This window comes from Phycodurus eques, chromosome 4, assembly GCF_024500275.1.
Source record: "Phycodurus eques isolate BA_2022a chromosome 4, UOR_Pequ_1.1, whole genome shotgun sequence".
In the NCBI taxonomy this organism is placed as follows: Eukaryota; Metazoa; Chordata; class Actinopteri; order Syngnathiformes; family Syngnathidae; genus Phycodurus; species Phycodurus eques.
This window is the reverse complement of record NC_084528.1, coordinates 1,488,616-1,512,034: the sequence shown is the minus strand read 5'-3', so window position 1 is coordinate 1,512,034 and position 23,419 is coordinate 1,488,616. Positions and strand designations below refer to the sequence as shown.

Below are 23,419 nucleotides of genomic sequence, written 5' to 3'. Positions count from 1 at the left end.
TAATGTAAACATCAGACAAAGATAACCCAAGTAAATATAAAATGCTGTTTTAAATGGTGATTTTATTTATTAAGGGGGAAAAAAAACTATTCAGAGGTACAGCGGAAGGGGGGGGGGGGGGGGGGGGGAATGCCAACCCATTGGAATTTCTTACATTTCTCATAAATACATTGTCATAAATTATAGTCTGCACTTCATCTAAATCAAGAGATCGCACTCATCCTCGCACTTCAGCTCACAGATCCCGCTGGTGTTTTTTTTTAACAACATAGAGAGGCTCTCTCCAGTGGCATTAATCGTAAAGACAGCTTGAGTGATGAAGAATGTCCGTTGGTAAATGAAGCAAAAAAAAAAAAAAAAAAAAAAAAGAAAATAAGGAACCCTGAACACACTAAGGGGCGTTTGTGTTCATTTTCATGGACAACGGATATTTAGCAATAGGTGTTACATCCTATATATCCCAAAAATTCATTAGCGTCTTCATAAAACATCAACGCAAATCATGAAACTTCTTTTTTTGTTTTGTCCTTAGAAACAATTATGACCTTTTGATGGATAACAACTGCCAACAATTCAAATACAGTACTCATATCACTAATATGAATTGATTTTCAAAAGGGAATTTACCGTTATTAATCAAATTATATGAAAATGACCCAAACAGTTTATCTGTCTGTGTCCTGTAATTTATCTTTTGATTCGTCCAAAATACACCTTACATCTTGTCCAAGTCAGGTGCAAATAAAGGAATGAATGACTACACTATTACTAAATGAAATGTGCACTTGGCATTATCCATTTTATTGAACAATGTTACCTTATGTTTGCAAAACAGTTCAAATCATTTCACTGTTTTTCTCAGCTGAATTTTGATGGTAGTGAGATGTTTTTATCCCTTTGAGATACGCGCTCCTAAATATTGTCGAATTAGACTGTCATTCAACAAAGACACGGTCAGTGCACATATGTCATAATTGTTTAGCCGCTCACCAAAATGTAATGACAAGATCATCCACCATCTAGGGTTGGTATCATATATATTAAACTGTAAACGGTGAGTTGCACTCCATTATGCAGTACATGCAAACATCATGTCCTTGCCAATTAAGGGTGACTAGAAATCAATTTGAGCTTCTTGAAGTGACGATGCTGAAATGAAAATGCAACAATTGACTTCAGACCATAAATAGATGTCAAAAGACTATTCTTATTCTGTAAATAAATGGATAGGCTAGTTATTTTAAAAACAATCCATTTTCACATATCGTGATGTACTATTTTGTACTCATTTGGTTTTGTATGTGGATAATTCTGTTCTAGATGTTTGGATAAGTATTGTTACTTTATTAACATAAAGAGCGCAATGTTTTTTGTTTTGTTTTGTTTTTTTTTTTTGGGGGGGGGGGGAATAAATGTGTCCATGCAGAAACCTGCAGCGCCTCGTCATCACCGCCATTCACGTGTGTTGCTGCATCTTAGATTGCAAATAACGGAGATAAAATGGATTAAGTAGCGGGTGTGCGCATAGCTGTGGGCTTCTGACTGCTTTCTTAGCCTTTTACCATCTCTACATTTACTGCATCGCCTCCTTTTTGTGTGTTCGTGTCTCTGTAGCTCCTCTCTGCTGGGATCCTGGTCTGCTCGGGGCTGCAAAGCCGTGCTTGTCGATTCACTCCGAACCAAATGCCTGTGTGACAGGCTGTCCACCTTCGCCATATTAGCACGACTTCATCCCGAAATGGTAAGTGTGGACGTTCCTTGATTTCGTCAAAAGAACGAGTAGCGGAGACTGTGTCTTTTACTGTGGTGTAATGTCCACGCACCAGCCTCCCCCCCAGGGCGTCATTGTCATTACATTATCAACAGACCCTCCCCCTCTCCCCATCTTTGTCACTATCTCTCTGCCTCGCCAAGCCAAAGCAATGCTGCGAAAAAAAATAATAATTAACTAGCTTGCCGAACATAAGTAGCTAATATTTACGTCACAAAGTAAAGGTTATGGTTGTTTGTCTGGGCCAAGGAGGAGGGCAGCTAATGCAAGATTTGCAGTATGCGGACCACTGGTTACATATATTCAGAATACTTCAATCTCGAGATTCAAAGTAGTAGTTTACTTGTTTGGTGCAACATCCCATGATAATGCGAGCTTGTTTTCAATTAGTTGGCACACTCTTTATGGTTAAAGCCCCACCCAGAGAATTATTGACAAATAATTTAAGAGCTAGGAGAGTTAATTACTTTAAAAATAAGACACTCTTGGAGGCAACAACTCTATTTCTTCACAATGTGGCTGGCATTGGGCACAGCCAAGCAGAATTGTGCCATCATGGAAAACAGCATCTCAGAAATCAGAATCTGACTCAAACAAACCACCATTCTCTTTGGGGAAAGCACAGTCTCTGTGGTGAGTGTTCATTCATTGCTGTTAGTGATTATTAGACTGCAAATTGCCTTAAAAGCTTTTTTGTTCATTGGTTACCCTGGGAACAGCATGGGTTCCCATGAAGACGTTAGAGAGCATCGTGCTGTTCAGACCTCAGCCTATAAAACTTATAGAAGGCTAGGTTAGGCCAAATGAAAGCCAAAGCCGGGCCATTTGTCTAGATGCCCACCATGTGTACAGGATGGTCACATCACCGTTTTAAACCATGACCATGGTCTAAAAATACTATAAGCTGTCTGTCTGTCTGTGCCCTGTAATTATATTATATTTTCCCTGGCAAAGATGTTTCATTATAAGCTTGAGCAAATACAAGTAATAGTAGTCTCATTTTATTATTCTTGAAAATACAAGGCAAAACAGTGTGAATGTTTTTTTTTTTTCCTGTAACGTATCCATTGTTATTTGCTAAAACCTCACCTATTTGCAGCTTTCCACTCTTTCTGAACTGGCCTAACATGCCCCAATATTTATTTATTTATGGCACGGAAGCCCTAACAGAAAGATAGAAATATCATTTTTAATAACATATTATTACAAGTTATTCTATATTACCCTAAAAATAAAGGATTTCATATGCATGTAGCGACAACTCTATCGTACCTTCTTCTGCCTCGTAGGCTAAACTTAGCTCCGTTTGTCTCTCCGTTGAGATTTGGCCTGGCCAATTATATGATCGCGACGTGATCGCGATACATTTCAGGTCGATTACAGTGATCGGCTTTGCGCATATTCACAACGCAAACATGGTGGAAATGTGTGTGACAACAGCCAATCAAAGTCGTCTTTTTAATGCTCCACTTTCGTTTGTGTAGTAGCATTTGTGCAGAAAGGATTTGTCTCAGTCTGTTGCATCCATCCATCCATTAGTTTCAAAGTGAATTTTTTTTGTTTTATCTGTAAAACACAAAAATATAACATTTGGTTATCACGTTGACCGTCACACCGCTGTCCCAACATTGCGTGTCATTGTTGCTCTTCTACGCTTGACAATGCGAGGCTGTTCTTTGGTCTTCTGCTGGTCGGAGTTAGACATTACACCCTACTAGCCCATAAAAGTCCCCTCCCCCCCTTTTTTTCAACAAATAACCAGCGACAAAAACATAACCACACTCTGAGCATGACCTGTGCATGCTTGCAAAAACACTCAAGACTGTAAACTAATTCTTTGTGTTATTTTATATTTTTTCTACATTTGTTTTGATTTTGAGTAAAAATTGTTTTAATATTTTTCTATGTTCATTTTATTTATTTTTTATTTATTTGCAGTAATAAATATGTTAATAAACTGTTACTCTCTAATTTATTTAGTTTTCAGTAAAGATGCTTTGAACCTGGAGTATATAATTATTTTCAGTAAATTTCACCCAAGCCAGTACTGGAGGAGACTGACATAACGCTGATTATGCCCATCAGCTCCTCTAACATCTTGCTACATTTTTCAGTATTTGATTTTTTTTTTTTTATATATATTTCGTGAATGCCGGACACAATTCCCGCACCTGATGGCGCACCGCGAATTACATTGCAGAAACGACAGCACTGAAATGATGCGTTTTACCTTGCACCTTGTCTTTTGTAAAAAGCTCACTAAACAAATTATTTTGCATTTCTGTGGGGGGAAAAAATAATCCGACAAAAATGACTGTGAAAACAAAAACAGCAATAATAGAAATAATTGCCATGAATGAACAAGCGCCCCTTAGCTGCACAACAAGGTGCCTCATGTAAAATAAACAGTAACGTCCGAACAATGCATTCACATAACGCGGAAATAATAGTGGATTTACAACAATTGCAACAAATACTTTTCCCCCCACTGGCTGTCCTTCAAAACAAAATAAAAACTTTGTCGAATCATCACATACAAGGGGCGATTTCTGTTTTTTGTAATAACTGAATTCCAGCCAAGGGGCGACAGAACTTACGGATTTCAGCTTTAAAACTGGCAGTTTAAAAACAATATTTAAAAAAACAGTAATAATAATCGACATCAGACGATATGGAAAAAATATATCGTGATCATTTTTGGGCGATATTTCCCAGCCCGAGTTGAGATGTCACTTAAACATAGTCCATTGGCAAGACAATACCACAAAATTTCACCGAAGCCCTGTATAATAGGAAAGTACGACTAGTTTTGTTTTAGACAGGGCCAAAGAAGCCCAAAAATGCCAAAAGGTGGTCAAAAGCTCTTTCTAATACAAAAGTAGAACGACTAAACTGCTTTGGGGAGTGTCAAACTCATTTTTGGCATATTTATAGTCTGCCTCACAGGGCCATTATGACTGTGAGACCATATAAATGTATGCTTGTCTCATACACAACAAATTGATGGATAACTAGTTTCAAATCAGAAGCCAGTAAAAAAAGAGTTTGTTCAACTATTATTATTATAATGCTTACAGCAGCTCACTGTTGTTAAAAGTGGAGACGATTTGCAATTTTGGTATTTTAGCGAAAAAACATGAAGTCGACAGAGATGATTGCCTTTCGCGGGCCACATAAAATGATGTGGCGGGCTGGATCTGGCCTTGACTTTGAAACCTGTGGTTTAGACTATAAATATAGACAATTATAAAAATTATTTTGTTTTTGGCGGCACGGTGAACGGACTGGTTAGAGCGTTTGCCTCACAGTTCTGAGGACCGGGGTTCAAATCCCGGCCGCCGCCTGTGTGGAGTTTGCATGTTCTCCCCGTGCCTGTGTGGGTTTTCTCCGGGCACTCCGGTTTCCTCCTACATCCCCAAAACATGCATGGTAGGTTCATTGACAACTCTAAATTGCCCATAGGTGTGAATGTGAGTGCGAATGGTTGTTTGTTTCTATGTGCCCTGCGATTGGCTGGCAACCAGTTCAGGGTGTACCCCGCCTCTTGCCCGATGATAGCTGGGATTGGTTAGGAGAAGTGGCTCAGACAATGGATGGATGGATGGATTTTGTTTTTGTGGGGGGGGATTATTGGTGTTCTTTCACTAGTTGCGGCACGGCTCGGTCCCTAGTGCCACCGAGTAGTACAATTGGCTACAATATGCTTGTTTTACCTTTCTACTGTGCAGTGTGAAAGGCATATTGGAATATTACCCATCAATACCACTCTGTAGGACTGTTCTGTTTAGTTAGTGGCCAGTGACACATTATTGGTAGTGTGGAGCTAGCCACTCTGCAATCGGTTCAGTGTGATGTAGGGAATAAAATTGAAGAACAGAAAATATGGATTAAAATAGTACTGTGATTGATTTTTATTCTTTGACCTTTTTGAATGGAGTCATTCCATGACTGTTGACTACCTCTAACTTTCGAAACTAGCTGCTTTAGTTAAGGATGATGGGGGAGATAAACTCCTCTCTTCCCCCTGCTGTTGATGCCTCCCCTGCAATCTATTTTTTCAAATATCCATGGGCCTCATGCCAATTATGTCCTGTGAATTTTTTTGCTCGTTTCTAAATGGCTCAGCCAGTCTGTCTGTAACTAGCCCGCTACGGCCCCAGAATAATAAACACGTCACTCCTTTTTTTCACTTGTACTTTCGATTTTCTTTTGTAGCCCTCAGTAATTTTTTCCCTCTGATGCCGCATTACATTTTCACTTCCCGTCTTTACGGCATACATAACCTGTTTGTCTCTTGCTGTTATTTCTCACACCTATTTTGGTCACCCCAAATTTGCTGTACGCATTTAGATAAAATAAAAAAAAAACATGTCACACAACATGCACTGCATTTAAAGGGAAGAGCTCCTTCGCTTAACACAACTACAACTGTATGTGTGTGTTAAATGGATGATATATTGTATTGGATCGGCGGACATTTGCCTCTGGAAAAATTAATGTCCAAAGTCTATGCGCACCCCTGGCCGATCGTCAACAGATCATGACAAAAATATTGTCAAATCCAAGTACTGTATGGTTTTACACATTTCTACATACATTAGGTTGTTTAAAAAGGAGATATTGTTCAAAAAATAAATAAATTGGTGACTCAAATTTTAGGGACCAATATGGGCTTTAAAGGCCAATGCTGAGTGACATGGCCCAAAAGTGTTTTTTGTTTTGTTTTGTTGGGCTCAATGGTTGAAAGCAAAAGTAACTGTATCTGCCAAGCATTGCAGTACCAGTGGGTTGACTGCAGGATTGTGAGCCGCGAGCCACCTTTTACCTTTAAGGGGCTATCTCACTGGCCTTGAGACTAGTTGGCTACTTAATGGCGACTCAAGTGTCCGCTGGTTTCAAAGACGTCTCTTGGAGTCTCCTGGAGACTAGCAATGTCGCCAAGGAGTGCGACGTGGTGGACAGTGTTCCGATGCCCATGCCTCTCCCTTTGTGACTGGTCGGGGCGCTTCGGTTGGGCTCGGGTCCTCCCTGGGTCCTGAGGGGTCGGTGGTATCCCCCTGGGTGGTTCCCCTGCTGGACAGGCTCGCTGGCTTTGCCCCTCCTTATGGGTGGAGGGGGCTGGCCCCACCCTTCCTCAATGTGCTGGCTCAGCAACTCCGTGCACAAGTTGACTAACATGCATGTGATATGGTGTTCATCAGAATCAGAATCATCTTTATTTGCCAAGTATGTCCAAAAAACACACAAGGAATTTGTCTCCGGTAGTTGGAGCTGCTCTAGTACGACAACAGACAGTCGTTGTCTACCAAGATGGCGCCTACCAGTGTGGTCGCCTCGGTAACGCGCTCTCTAGTATTGTCTTTGTTTTTGTGTTTTTCGTCCGTCTTTGGAGACCTTACACGACTCACTTACACAAGGGGAGACCTGCTAACCATCAAGGAGGCTACTCCGGACTTTCTGTCACCAACTTTCGAAATTCCGCTCAGTTTTTTCCCCGAGTTACTCACCGGAGCGGCGTCCGCGGTCTTCGGCGCATGGATGCGGAAGCGGCGCCACAGAGGAAAACGAGCCGGCGTTCAGGTGAAACTCCGCAAGAGAGGACACAGATTGCCGTTCCCGTCGATCCACCTCGCGAATGTACGCTCCCTACCCAACAAAATGGACGAGCTTCATCTTCTGTTAAAGACCAGTAAAGACTTCGGACGTTCCGCGGCCATGTGCTTCACGGAGACCCGGCTTTGCGACGCTGTACCCGATGGCGCCGTCACGCTTCCCGGCTTCAACATTCATTGAGCGGACCGCGACATGGAATCATCGGGGAAATCGAAGGGCGGCGGGATATGCCTCCATATCAACGAAAAATGGTGTACGGACGTCACGGTGCTCAGCAGACACTGCAGCCCGCATTTGGAGTCGCTGTTTTTGAACTGTAAACCATTCTACTCGCCACGTGAGTTTGCATCGTTTATACTGGCTGGAGTCTATATTACACCGCAAGCTAACACGAACGCCGCATTGCTATCGCTCGCCGAACAAGTCAACGAAATTGAAAAAAAACACCCGGACTCACCCCTCATTATTCTCGGGGACTTTAACAAAGCTAAACTCAACCACGAACTCCCTAAATACAAGCAACACATCGACTGTCCTACCAGGGAAAATAATACTTTAGACCACTGCTACACTACGGTAAAAAACGCATACCATGCTATACCTCGTGCAGCCCTGGGCTCGTCTGATCACTGCTTAATTCACTTAATACCGACGTACAAGCAAGAACTTAAATGTGCGAAGCCGACAGTGAAAACAGTCAAAAAGTGGACCAATGAAGCCAAGATGGAACTTCAAAGCTGTTTAGACTGCACAGACTGGAGTGTCTTTGAAAATTCAGCTGGCAGCCTGGATGAATATACGGACACTGTCACATCCTATATCAGTTTCTGTGAAGAGGTTTGTGTACCAACAAAATCATTTCGGACATTCAACAACAACAAGCCGTGGTTCACTGCTATCTTTGGAAATGTGCGAAGTTACATCCTGTTTCAAACGCTCCACCATCATTCCAGTCCCCAAGAAACCTGCAATCTCTGGTCTGAATGACTACAGGCCTGTCGCTTTGACATCTGTGGTCATGAAGTCCTTTGAACGTCTCGTGCTGGACCACCTCAAGAGTGTCACAGGTCCCCTGCTGGACCCCCTGCAGTTTGCCTACCAAGCGAACAGGTCTGCGGATGATGCAGTCAACATGGGACTGCACTTCATCCTAGAACACCTCGACAGTGCAGGGACCTATGCGAGGATCCTGTTCGTGGACTTCAGCTCAGCGTTCAACACCATCATCCCTGAACTCCTTTCAACCAAGCTTCTCCAGCTCAGCGTCTCACCTGCCATCTGCCAGTGGATTTACAGTTTTCTGACGGGCAGGACACAGCAGGTCAGGCTGGGGGAGGCCACCTCATCCACACGCAGCATCAGCACTGGGACGCCCCAAGGTTGTGTCCTCTCTCCGCTGCTCTTCTCTCTCTACACCTCTCTACGACTGCACCTCAGCGAACCCGACTGTCAAGCTCCTGAAGTTTGCAGATGACACCACTGTCAAGCTCCCCGACTGAGAGGGGGAAGAAGACTGTCAAGCTCCTGAAGTTTGCAAATGACACCACTGTCATCGGCCTCATCAAGGACGGTGACGAGTCTGCTATATCGACAGGAAGCGGAGCGGCTGGAGCTGTGGTGCGGCCGACACAACCTGGAGCTGAACACGCTCAAGACGGTAGAGATGATCGTGGACTTCAGGAGGCATCCTTCACCACAGCTGCCCCTCACGTTGTCCAGCTGCCTTGTGTCAACCGTCGAGAGCTTCAAGTTCCTGGGAATTACAATCTCTCAGGACCTGAAGTGGGCGACCAACATCAACTCAGTCCTCAAAAAGGCCCAGCAGAGGATGTACTTCCTGCGGCTTCTGAGAAAGCACGGCCTGCCACCGGAGCTGCTGAGACAGTTCTACACAGCGGTCATCGAATCAGTCCTGTGTTCTTCCATCACAGTCTGGTTTGGTGCTACTACAAAAAAGGACAAACTCCGACTGCAACGGACAATCAAAACTGCTGAAAGGATTGTCGGTACCCCCCTACCTACCATTGAGGACTTGCACGCTGCCAGAACGAAGACAAGGGCGTGCAAAATCCTCTCGGACCGTCTGCACCCCGGTCACCAGCTCTTCCAGCTCCTTCCCTTAGGTAGGCGCTACCGATCAACGCAAACTAGAACTAAGTAGACATTCCAACAGCTTCTTCCCTCTTGCGATCAACTTCTTAAACACCTAACCTACAATTCCATTACAACAAGCTGGCAATTTTTTGACTTGAGTTCGTTGTCACGTTTCTGTGGGGCCAATTATGTATTACTCGTGCACTCACTGTAGTTGTCTCGCCATGCTGCACTATTTGCATATACTGGCCACTCATGCCAGAGTAGCATCTGCTCCATTTGCACACTGATTGAGGAGTATCTGTAACATTTGCACAACCAACATTGTGCCAGATGATCGCACTACTCGTCACTTTAAACCGCATACACTCCTTGAAGTCTCAGCGCCCTTTGCACAATGGTCATTCCACCGGACTATTGCAATATTAGTCATTCGAACTGCTCTAAGTGCTAGAGGACTCTACATCTTTTTGCACAATTGTTTTTTGTCAATGTCTTTATGTCCCCAAAGTGTTCTGTAAATTGACTGTCTGTTGTACTAGAGCGGCTCCAACTACCGGAGACAAATTCCTTGTGTGTTTTGGACATACTTGGCAAATAAAGATGATTCTGATTCTGATTCAGATTCTGATTCAATGGACAGAGACCACTTTTGAGACATAAAGACATTGACAAAAAAAAAACAGTCACTGAGCAGTAAAGGTTTGCTAGTTATCTGGTAATCCCGGTACATTTTTTTTAATGACAATTGTGCAAAAAGATGCAGAGTCCTCTAGCACTTAGAGCAGTTCGAATGACTAATATTGCAATAGTCTGGTGCAATGACCATTGTGAGAGGATTTTGCACACTCTTGTCTTAGTTCTGGCAGCGTGCAAGTCCTCAAGGGTGGGTAGGGGGGTACCGACAATCCTTTCAGCAGTTTTGATTGTCCGTTGCAGTCTGAGTTTGTCCTTTTTTGTAGCAGCACCAAACCAGAATGTGATGGAAGAACACAGGACTGATTCGATGACCGCTGTGTAGAACTGCATCAACAGCTCCTGTGGCAGGCCGTGATTCCTCAGAAGCCGAAGGAAGTACATCCTCTGCTGGGCCTTTTTGCGGATGGAGTTGATTGTTGATCTCGCGCATCAGGTCCTGAGAGATTCCCAAGAACTTGAAGGTGGTCTCAACAGTTGACACAAGGCAGTTGGACACCGTGAGGGGCAGCTGTGCTGAAGGATGCCTCCTGAATTCCCCAATCATCTCTAAAGTCTGGTGCGTGTTCAGCTCCAGGTTGTGTCAGCCACACCACAGCTCCAGCCACTCCACTTCCTGTCAATACGCAGACTCGTCACCGTGTTTGATGAGGCCGATGACAGTGATGTCATCTGCAAACTTCAGGAGTTTGACAGCTGGGTGCGTTGAGGTGCAGTCCTTTGTGTAGAGACAGAAGAGCAGCGGAGAGAGGACACAACCTTGGGGCGTCCCGGTGCTGATGGTGCGTGTAGATGAGGTGGCCTCCGCCAGCCTCACCTGCTGTGTCCTGCCCGTCAGGAAGCTGTAAATCCACTGGCAGATGGCAGGGGAGACAATGAGCAGGAGAAACTTGGAGGAGAGGATTTCGGGGATGACGGTGTTGAACGCAGCGGTGAAGTCCATGAACAGGATCCTCAGATAGGTCCCCGCGCCGTTGAGGTGTTCCATGATGAAGTGCAGTCACATGTTGACTGCATCATCCGCAGACCTGTTTGCTCGGTAGGGAAACTGCAGGGGGTTGAGAAGGGGACCTGTGACGCTCTTGAGGTCTCTGGAACTTTGCATAGTTCCAGAGATCTATTGAAGATCTGTGTGAAGACTGGAGCGAGCTGGTTGCGCAGACTTTGAGCCAGGATGGGGACACAAAGTCTGGGCCTGCTGCTTTGTTAATCTTTTGTTGTTTGAAGATGCGTCTCACATCCAGTTCATGCATGGTGTGAGAGTCAGAGGTGTGATGGTGGTCGGTGGTGCATCTGGGTGGGTGTGGGGTGTGAAAGTGTCCTTTTCAAATCTGCAGTAGAAGGTGTTCAAGTCGTCTGCTAGATTTTATTGTTCTCAGCTTGGGTGGTTGGTCGCTTGTCATTGGTTAGCGATTGTAATGCATGCCAGACTGATTTAGAGTCGTTTGCGCTAAACTGATTTTCCAACTTTGCTGCATAGATCCTCTTTGCAATGGTAATTTCTTTCGTCAGCTGGTTTCTAGCACGATTATACAGGCCACTATCCCCAATTCCATATGCGTCCTCTTTAGCCTGGCAAAGTAACTTAACTTTGGCAGTGAACCACGGTTTGTTGATATTGAATGTGCGAAATGACTTTGTTGGTACACACATCTCTTCACAGAAACTGATATAGGATGTGATGGTGTCCGTATAGTCATCCAGGCTGCCAGCTAATTTTCAAAGACACTCCAGTCTGTGCAGTCTAGACAGCTTTGAAGTTCTATCTTGGCTTCATTGGTCCCCTTTTTCACAATTTTCACCAAAGGCTTCGCACATTAAAGTTCTTGTCTGTATGTTGGTATTAAGTGAATTAAGCAGTGATCAGACGAGCCCAGAGCTGCGCGAGGTATAGCACGGTATGCGTTATTTAGCGTAGTATAATAAATTGCCCTGAAGTGTGAATGTGTGTGCGAATGGTTGTTTGTCTATATGTGCCCTGCAATTGGCTGGCGACTAGTTCAGGTTGTACCCCGCCTCTTGCCCGAAGATAGCTGGGATAGGCTCCAGCACAGTCCCGCGACCCTAGTGATGATAAAGCGGTACAGAAAATGGATGGATGGATAGCAGTGGTCTAAAATTTAATTTTCCCTGCTAGGACAGTCAATGTGCTGCCTGTATTTAGGGAGTTTGTGGTTGAGTTTAGCTTTGTTAACGTCCCCGAGAATAATGAGGGTGAGACTGGGTATTTTTTTCCAATTTCGTTTACTTGTTTAGCGAGTGTTTGCGGTTCGGCATTCGTGTTAGCTTTAGGCGGAATGTAAACACCAGCGAGAATGAAAGATGCAAACTCACGATGCGAGTAGAATGGCTTACAGTTAAAAAACAGTCACTCTAAATGCGGGCTGCAGTGTGTGTCCGTACACCATTTTTCATTGACATAGAAGTATATCCGGCCGCCTTTTGTTTTCCCCGATAACTCTATGACGCGGTCTGCCTGGTGAATATGGAAGCTGAGAAGCATAACGGCGCCATCGGGGACAGCCTCACAAAGCCAAGTCTCCGTGAAGCACAAGGCGGCGGAACGTCCGAAGTCTTTGCTGGTCTTTGTCAGAAGATGAAGCTCATCAATTTTGTTGGGTTGGGAGCATAGATTCGCAAGGTGGATCGACAGGAATTGGAATCTGTATCAAGTGAAGCGGAGCTTGGATGCCGGCTCGCTTTCCTCTGTGGCGTCACCTCCGTCTCCATGCGCCATAGACCACAGTCGTCCCCCATTCCCCCACCCCACCCCGGTGAGTAACTCGGGGAAAACACTGAGCGGATTTTCGAAAGTTGGTGAAAGAACGTCCGGGGTAGACTCCTTGATGTTTAGCAAGTCTTTCCTTGTGTGAGTCATGTAATGTCTCCAAAGACGAACGAAAAACACAAAAACATAGACAATACTAGAGATCACGTAACCGAGGCGTCCACACGGGTAGGGGCCATCTTGGAAATTCCTTGGCAATACACACACACACACAAACACACACACACACGCTCACTGATGTGCAGTGCCATTTCTCCTCCAAACGTGGTATGCATTATGGTATCCAAACAGTTGAATTTTGTTCTCATCAAACCAGACTACATTCTCCCAGTATTTAAGTGGATTGTCGAAATGTTGTTCTGCAAACTTTAAACAAGCTTTGACATGTTTTTTTTTTCAATGGGGTCTTGCGTGGTGAGCCTGCGTACAGCCCATGGCAGGGGAGTACATTACTCACTGTTTCCCTTGTGACAACAGTACCTGCTAATTCCAGGTCTTTTTGAAGCTCTCCACAGGCGGTCCTTGGCTCTTGGGCAACTCTTCTGATTATTCTTTGCACTCCTCTGTCAGAAATCTTGTGAGGTACACCTGATCAAGGCAAATTTATGGTGGTATGATTGGCTTTCCGCTTACATATTATGGCTAACTATAACATTGAGAAGCTTAATGCAGCCCTATGGGGGGCACAAGTCAGTGCAAACTGTAGGCTGGTCCCAAGCCCGGATAAATGCAGAGGGTTGCGTCAGGAAGGGCATCCGGCTTAAAACCTTGCCAAACAAATATGAGCGTTCACCCAAAGATCTCCATACCGGATCGGTCGTGGCCCGGGTTAACAACGTCCGCCACCGGCGCCGTCAACCTGCGGGGCGCCGTTGGAAATTCAGCTACTGTGGGTCAAAGTCAAAGAAGAAGCGGTGGAAACGGGTTCTTCGGCAGAAAGAGAAGAGGAAAACACAGAGCGTAGAACTGAATGTGGGGACTTTGAATGTTGGGACTATGACAGGAAAATCTCGGGAGTTGGTTGACATGATGATGAGGAGAAAGGTTGATATATTGTGTGTCCAGGAGACCAGGTGGAAAGGCAGTAAGGCTAGAAGTTTAGCGGCAGGGTTTAAATTATTTTACCATGGTGTAGATGGGAAGAGAAATGGAGTCGGGGTTATTTTAAAAGAAGAGTTGGCTAAGAATGTCTTGGAGGTGAAAAGAGTATCAGATCGAGTGATGAGGCTGAAATTTGAAATTAAGGGTGTTATGTGTAATGTGATTAGTGGCTATGCCCCACAGGTAGGATGTGACCTAGAGGTGAAAGAGAAATTCTGGAAAGCGCTAGATGATGTAGTTCTGAGCATCCCAGACAGACACAGAGTCGTAATTGGTGCAGATTGTCATGGACATGTTGGTGAAGGTAATAGGGGTGATGAAGAAGTGATGGGTAAGTACGGCATCCAGGAAAGGAACTTGGAGGGACAGATGGTGGAAGACTTTGCAACAAGGATGCAAATGGCTGTAGTGAACACTTTTTTCCAGAAGAGGCACGAACATAGGGTGACCTACAAGAGCGGAGGTAGAAGCACGCAGGTGGATTACATCTTGTGCAGACGATGTAATCTGAAGGAGGTTACCAACCTGGTAGGGGAGAGTGTGGCTAGACAGCATAGGATCGTGGTGTGTGAGATGACTCTGGTGGTGGGGAGGAACATTTGGAAGACAAAGGCAGAGAAGAGAACCATGTGGTGGAAGCTGAGACAGGACGAGTGTTATGCAGCTTTTTCGGGAAGAGGTGATACAGGCTCTCGCTGGACGGGAGGAACTTCCAGAAGACTGGACCACTGCAGCCAAGGTGATCAGAGAAGCAGGCATGAGAGTACTTGGTGTATCTTCTGGCAGGAAAGGAGAGAAGGAGACTTGGTGGTGGAACCTCACAGTACAGGAAATCATACAAGGAAAAAGGTTAGCTAAGGAGAAGTGGGACACTGAGAGGCGAAAGGAATACATTGAGATGCGACACAGGGCAAAGGTAGAGGTGGCAAAGGCAAAACAAGAGGCATATGATGACATGTATGGCAGGTTGGACACTAAAGAAGGAGAAAAGGATCTATACAGGCTGACCAGACAGAGGGATAGAGATGGGAAGGATGTGCAGCAGGTTTGGGTGATTAAGGATAGAGATGGAAATATGTTGACTGGTGCCAGCAGTGTGCTAGCTAGATGGAAAGAATACTTCGAGGAGTTGATGAATGAGGAAAATTATAGAGAAGGGAGAGTAGAAGAGGCAAGTGTGGTGGACCAGGAAGTGGCAATGATTAGTAAGGGGGAAGTTAGAAAGGCATTAAAGAGGATGAAAAATGGAAAGGCAGTTGGTCCTGATGACATTCCTGTGGAGGTATGGAAGCATCGAGGAGATGTGGCTGTGGAGTTTTTGACCAGCTTGTTCAATAGAATTCTAGCAGGTGAGAAGATGCCTGAGGAATGGAGGAAAAGTGTACTGGTGCCCATTTTTAAGAACAAAGGTGATGTGCAGAGCTGTGGCAACTATCGAGGAATAAAGTTGATGAGCCACACAATGAAGTTATGGGAAAGAGTAGTGGAGGCTAGACTCAGGACAGAAGTGAGTATTTGCGAGCAACAGTATGGTTTCATCCCTAGAAAGAGTACCACAGATGCATTATTTGCCTTGAGGATGTTGATGGAAAAGTACAGAGAAGGTCAGAAGGAGCTACATTATGTCTTTGTAGATCTAGAGAAAGCCTATGACAGAGTACCCAGAGAGGAACTGTGGTACTGCACTGCGGAAGTCTGGAGTGGCAGAGAAGTATGTTAACCGTCCAGAGTGTGGACAGAGAGTGAGTGTGGTCAGGAAGTGAAGAAACGGATCCAAGCAGGTTGGAACGGGTGGAGGAAGGTGTCAGGTGTGTTATGTGACAGAAGAGTCTCCGCTCGGATGAAGGGCAAAGTTTATAAAACAGTGGTGAGGCCAGCCATGATGTACGGATTAGAGACAGTGGCACTGAAGAGACAACAGGAAGCAGAGCTGGAGGTGGCGGAAATGAAGATGTTGAGGTTCGCTCTTGGAGTGACCAGGTTGGATAAAATTAGAAATGAGCTCATCAGAGGGACAGCCAAGGTTCGATGGATTTCGTGAGGGAAGACATGATGGCAGTTGGTGTTCGAGAGGAGGAAGCAAAAGATAGGCTTACATGGAAAAGGATGGCGCGCTGTGGCGACCCCTAACGGGACAAGCCGAAAGGAAAAGAAGAAGATAACATTCAGAAGCTTAGATATGCGCCTGTAACCAATGGCATCGCTATGTTTTGCAACAGTTAATTTGCAATGGTCTTGAGACAGCTCTCTGCTCTTACCCATCATTAGATGCGTCTTTACTCACAGCTTGGCAATGAGACCATTTTGTAGGCCATCAATTTGGACTGAACCATCTGATATACATTTGCACTGACAAGGGGCTGGATTGCTGTTTGATTATTGATCGATTTTAAGTGTTGTCTTGGATTTCCATGCCTTTTTACACCTCCCTTTCTCCATGTCTTCAATATTTTCCCTGTGTCATTTCAAATTATTACACACAACTTAATTTCTGAGTTTATTTGTTTTTGTGTGGATTACTTGGGTTGTTCCCAAAATCTGGTGAGAAAAATGGTGAAGTGTTAAATGCTTATTTCAGCCTCTGTGTGTATATATTGTATTGTATTTTTATATCTCATTTTCACAACCATAAGGCGCACTGTATTAAAAGGTGCAGTCTCAGTTATGGGGTCTATTTCTGTATTTAACACATGCATACGGCTATTATTGGGCGCAGGCATTGTAAAACATACGCTATCTTAAAACATACGGTAGCATAAAAGCACGCTAAAACAATGTTTTTAAAAAGGCAGCGGCAGCAAAACTGAGTTCGCTTATATTTTGAAGTATTTAACAATGTACTCACTTTTTTTTTTTTTTTTTTTTTTTTTATCAATCCTCATCCACAAATCCATCGAAGTCCTCATCTTCTGTATCCGAAATGAACAGCTAGGCAAGTTTTCAATCAAACACAGCAGGTTCGAGTCAGTCTCGTTGCCGTGCGGCTCCTCAGAAATGATGCCGGCTTTTACGAAAGCTCGAACAACAGTGCAAGCAGACACGTTAGCCCAAGCATCCAAAATCCATTCACAAATGGTGGCGTAACTCGCCCGGCGCTGCCTCCTAGTTTTAGTAAAGCTGTGTTCGCCATGTCATCCATCGCTTCCACGCCGCTCGCAACTTCACTTTGAACGCCCCGCTCTAACCAGTCTTCCACCGTGCCACCTATATATATATTTATATATATATATATATATATATATATATATATATATTTATATATGTTTTCCACATTTTGCTGTTACAGACCTATTCTAAAGTGATTTGAGGATAGTGTTCTTTAAAAAAAAAATTAAAATCTTCATAAAATACAGTGGGTACGGAACGGATTTAGACCCCCTTAAAATGTTCTCTCTTTGTTATGTTGCACCCAGTTGCTAAAAAATTAACTTTTAAGTTAATTTTTTTCCTCATTAATGTACAACCCCAATTAGTTGGGACGTTGTGTTAAACATAAATAAAAACAGAATACAATGATTTGCAAATCACGTTCAACCTATAATTGAATACACTACAAAGACAAGATTTGTAATGTTCAAACTGATAAACTTTGTTGTTTTTAGCAAATAATCATTAACTTTGAATTTTATGGCTGCAACACGTTCCAAAAAAGCTGGGTCTGGTGGCAAAAAAGACTGAGAAAATTGAAGAATGCTCATCAGACACCTGTTTGGAACATCCCACAGCTGAACAGGCTATTTGGGAACAGGTGGGTGCCATGATTGGGTACAAAAGGAGCGTCCCTGAATTGCTCAGTCATTCACAAACAAAGATGGGGCGAGGTTCACCTCTATGTGAACATAATCATTGTATGTTTGTGCATTTTCTGGACTGGCAATTTGAAATGTTGCTTTTGAATGAAGGGAAGGACATTTTCAGATCAAAAGGTTTTTTAATCCACTTCATTAATTAATTGAAAAACTAATCCAGATCAGAATCAGATTCATCTTTATTTTGACAAGTATGTCAAAAATTTGTCTCCAGTAGTTGAAGCCGCTCTAGTTACGACAACAGACACTTTTGAGACATAAAGACATTGAGAAAAACAGTCACTGCGCAATAATATGTTACTAGTAATCTGGTACTGCTGGTACAATTATTAATATTTTATTTTCTTTGACAAATGTGCAAAAAGGTGCAGAGTCCTCTAGCAATTAGAGCAGTTTGAATGTATGCAGTTTAAAGTGATTAGTCGTGCGATAATCTGGGACAATTTCGATTGTGCAAATGTTGCAGATACTACTCAGTCAATTGTGCAAATGGTGCAGATGCTACTCAGGCATATGAGTGGCCAGTATTGGTGAACAACAGATGAGGAAATACTGCAGCGTGGCGAGACGACTACGGTGAGTGCACGAGTAATGTATAATTGGCCCGACAGAAATGTGACAAAAAACTCAAGACAAAAAAATTGGCAGCATGTTGCAATGGAATTGTCAGTTAACTGTTTAAGAAGTTAATGGGTTAGACAGAAGAAGCAGTTGGAATGTCTGCTAGTTTTAGTGTGCATTGTTCGGTAGCGCCTACCTGAGTGAAGGAGCTCGAAGAGCTGGTGACCAGGAAGTGGAGGGTCCAAGAGGATTTTGCATGCTCTTGTCTTAGTTCTGGCAGCGTGCAAGTCCTCAAGGGTGGGTAGGTGAGTACCGACAAGCTTTTCAGCAGTTTTGATTGTCTGTTGCAGTCGGAGTTTGTCCTTTTTTGTAGCAGCACCAAACCAGACTGTGATGGAAGAACACAGGACTGATTCGATGACCGCTGTAGAACTGCCTCAATAGCTCCTGTGGTAGGCCGTGCTTTCTCAGAAGCCGCAGGAAGTACGTGCTCTGCTGGGCCTTTTTGAGGATGGAGTTAATGTTGGTCGCCCACTTCAGGTCCTGAGAGACTGTGATTCCCAGGAACTTGAAGGTCTCCACGGTTGGCACAAGGCAGTTGGACAGCGTGAGGGGCAGCTGTAGCGAACGATGCCTCCTGAAGTCCACAATCATCTTGACAGTCTTGAGCGTGTTCAGCTCCAGGTTGTGTCGGCCGCACCACAGCTCCAGCCGCTCCACTTCCTGTCAATACGCAGAGTCGTCACCGTCTTTGATGAGGCCAATGACTGTGGTGTCATCTGCAAACTTCAGGAGTTTGACAGCCGGGTGCGTTGAGGTGCAGTCGTTCGTGTAGAGAGAGAAGAGCAGCGGGAGAGGACACAATCCTTGGGGCGTCCCCGGTGCTGATGATGCGTGTAGATGAGGTGGCCTCCCCCAGCCTCACCTGCTGTGTCCTGCCCGTCAGGAAGCTGTAAATCCACTGGCAGATGGCAGGTGAGATACTGAGCTGGAGAAGCTTGGAGGAGAGGAGTTCGAGGGATGATGGTGTTGTCCACGAACAGGATCCTCGAATAGGTGCCCGCACCGTTGAGGTGTTTTAGGATGAAGTGCAGTCCCATGTTGACTGCATTATCCACAGACCTGTTTGATCAGTAGGCAAACTACAGGGGGTCCAGCAGGGGACCTGTGACGCTCTTGAGGTGGTCCAGCACGAGGCGTTCAAAGGAGTTCATGACCACAGATGTCAAGGTGATAGGCCTGTAGTCATTCAAACCCGAGATTGCAGGTTTCTTGGGGACTGGAATGATGGTGGAGCGTTTGAAACAGGATGGTACTTCGCACAGTTCCAGAGATCTATTGAAGATCTGTGTCAAGACTGGAGTGAGCTGGTCCACGCAGACTTTGAGGCAGGATGGGGACACAAGGTCTGGGCCTGCCGCTTTGTTAATCTTTTGTTGTTTGAAGATGCGTCTCACATCCTGTTCGTGGACGCAGAAGTCAGAGGTGTAATTGTGGTCGGTGGTACGGTTGGATGGGTGTGGGGTGTGAAAGATGTTCTTTTCAATTCCGCAGTAGAAGTTGTTCAAGTCGTCGGCTAGTCTACTATTGTTCTTAGCTTGGGGGTATCGTCGCTTGTAATTGGTTAACGATTGTAATGCATGCCAGACTGATTTAGATTTGTTAGTGCAAAACTGTTATTCTAACTTTACTGCATAGTGTGTCTTTGCAATGTTAATTTCTTTAGTCAGCTGGTTTCTAGTGCGATTATACAGGGCCTTGTCCCCATCTTCGATATTGCATCCTCTTTAGCGTGGCAAAGTTGCTCACGTTTGGAAATGAACCACGGTTTGTTGTTATTGAATGTGCGAAATGACTTTGTTGGTACGCTCAGCTCTTCACAGAAACTGAGGATGTCCGTATATTCATCCAGGCTGCCAGCTGAATTTTCAAAGACACTCCAGTCTGTGCAGTCAAGACAGCTTTGAAGTTCTATCTTTGCTTCATTCGTCCACTTTTTCACTGTTTTCACCGTAAGCTTTGCACATTTAAGTTCTTGTCTGTATGTTGGTATTAAGTGAATTAAGCAGTGATCAGATGAGCCCAGGGCTGCACGAGGGATGGCATTATATGCGTTATTTAGCATAGTATAGCAGTGGACTAAAATGTTATTTTCCCTGGTAGTACAGTCGATGTGCTGCTTGTATTTAGGGAGTTGAGTTTAGCTTTGTTAAAGTCCCCGAGAATAATGAGGGGTGAGTCTGGATGTTTTTTTCCAATTTAGTTTACTTGTTCAGCGAGCGTTAGTAGTGCAGCGTTCGTGTTAGCTTGAGGCAGAATGTAAACACCGGCGAGAATAAAAGATTCTAACTCATGCGGCGAGTAGAATGGCTTACAGTTCAAAAACAGCGACTCTAAATACGTGCTGCAGTGCGTGTTGAGCTCCGAGATGTCCGTACACCATTTTTCATTGATATAGAAGGCATATCCCGCCACCTTTGTTTTCCCTGATGACTCGGTCTGCTCGGTGAAGATGGAAGCCGGGAAGCATAATGGCGCCGTCAGAGACAGCCTCACAAAGCCAAGTCACTGTAGAGCACAGGACGGCGGAACGATTAATTGATTATTGAAATCCATCCATTTTCTGAGCCGCTTATCCTCACAAGGGTCGCGGGAGTGCTGGAGCCTATCCCAGCTATCTTCGGGCAGGAGGCGGGGTACAGCATGAACTGGTTGCCAGCCAATCCCAGGGCACATTATTGAAATCATCATCATCAAATCATTAGTTGCAACCCTAATTTGAACAATTTGATCTCTTGGTGTGTACCCTCCTTTGGGAGTGAAAACCAAACATTTCCTGTAGTTATCGGTTAGACCATTACATTGCTCAGGAGGAATTTTGAAATGTTCCTCATAACATTACTGTTTTAGTTCAGCAATATTCTAGAGATGTCTGGTGTGAATCGCTCTCTCGAGTAACTGGGCTACTCCTGAAGGCCCATTTTCTTCTTCTGAAGCTAATCTATGACTGATTTAATGTGCTTTGAGTTTTTGTCCTGTTGCATCACCCATCCACTATTGAACTTCAACCAGTAGAGAACTGGTCTTAAGTTCTTCTGCAAAATATCCTGATAAATTTGGGAATAAATTTTTCTGTCGACGAAAGCAGTCCGTCAAGGCGTTGAGGCGACAAAGCAGTCTCAAATCACGATGCCCGATGAATCACGATGATTTCACAGTTGCAATGAGTTTTTGATGGTAGCGTGTTTCACCCTAATTTATTCACACATTAGCATTTCGTGTTCCTTCCAAACAACTCAACTATGGTTTAATATTACCATGGAAATCTTTTCTAGTCGTGCTGTGGAACATTTCGGTGCTCTTTTGCAAACTTGAAATATGTAGCAATGTTTTTTGTTGTGGTATTTTCCCATGACAGAAATTCTTCTTAATGTTTTCTTATTGTAGATTTGTCCACAAAGATTTGTCACACAAGTTTGTCAGAGATTTCTGTAAGCAATTTTCTAGCAGCAATTTTCGTTCACCTCATTGCTCATTCTGCATTGTGCCTCCCTTGTGCAGTCATCTTTGGAATCAGAATCAGAATGGTTTTATTGCCATTGACAGTGAAAGGTCCATACTGTAACTAGGAATTTTTCTACATCTGATAGTAGAACATGAATCATTGATGGTACTAATAAAAATAATAAAAATAAAAATTCAAATATAAATAGTCCAAGGAGAAGGGAAATAATGTGCAACAAGGATCAGGTGTAGGTGTGAAGTTTAAATAGCTGATACCTGCTTATTTAGTGTTCAGGAATCTGATGGCCGAGAGGAAGAAGCTGTTCATGTGGTGGGAGGTAAAAGTCTGAATGGACCGTGGCTTTCTGCCTGAGGGGAGAGCATTAAACAGGCTGTGTGCAGAGTTTGTAGTGTCAGCTATAATCTGATCTGCATGCCCCCATGTCCTAGATGCGTACCTGAATGGATGGTAGCCTGCAGCAGATCCTATTCTCAGCAGCATGATCAGTGTGCTTCAGTGTATGCGTGTATCTGGCAGTGGCACCAGCGTACCACATGGTGAAGTAGGAGGTGAGGATGGACTCGATGATGGCCATGTGGAACTGCACCAATATCTTGGTTGGCGGCTTGAGTTTCCTCAACTGCCGCAGGAAGAACATCCTCTGATGGTCAACTCCCACCTGAAGTCCCGAGTGAGGGTGGTGCCCAGGAATTGCAAGGAATCCACAACGAAGATAGGGAAGTCTGTGAGAGTGAGGGGGCACCGTGGAGCTGGGACTTTCCTGAAGTCCACAATCATTTCCTTTGTTTTCTGGGTGTTAAGCTCCAGGTTGTTGCTGTTACCCCAGGACACCAGCCTGTTCACCTCCCTCCTGTAGGCAGATTCATCGTCATCCAAGATAAGGTCGATGAGGGTGGTGTCGTCCACAAACGTTATCATTTTTATGGACTGATGGTTTGAGGCGCAACAGTTGGTGTACAGGGAAAAGAGCCAGGGGGAAAGTACACAGCCCTGGGGGGATCCAGTGCTGATGGGCGGAGTGTCCGAGATGGTCTGCTTCAGCCACACATGCTGCTTTCGGTCCATTAGTAAGTCTGTGATTCACCTGCAAAGGGAGTCAGGCACGTTGAAATGGAAGAGCTTTTCCTGGAGTAGAGCTGAAAGGATGGAGTTGAAGGAGGTGCTGAAGTCCACAAACAGGATCCTGGCGTAGGTTCCCAGGAAGTACAGATACTGCAGAATGGAGTGGAGGGCCAGGTCCAGGCCATTATCAACAGACCCATTTTGGCTTTGTAGGCAAACTGCAGCGGGTCCAGGAAGGGGTAGGTGATTGATTTGAGGTGGGGAAGGACTAGGCGCTGAAAAGGCTTCATGACTACATACCTCAAGTAAGTACAGTGGGTAGGGGACTGTATTGCGACCCCCTTACATTTTCACTCTGTTATATTGCAGCCATTTGCTAAAATCATTTAAGTTGTTTT

The 23,419-nt window shown here is 44.4% G+C and overlaps 1 protein-coding gene across 5 annotated transcripts in view; it reads left to right on the top strand.

Moving 5' to 3' along the window:
• adgrb1a (adhesion G protein-coupled receptor B1a) overlaps positions 1-23,419 on the top strand; it is a 326,613-nt gene that overhangs the window by 205,163 nt on the left and 98,031 nt on the right. For all 5 annotated transcript variants that reach the window (XM_061673608.1, XM_061673606.1, XM_061673607.1 and 2 more), the window contains one exon: positions 1,615-1,741. In XM_061673608.1, coding sequence (XP_061529592.1) covers positions 1,615-1,741 — 127 coding nt within the window. The remainder of the gene's footprint in view (positions 1-1,614; positions 1,742-23,419) is intronic.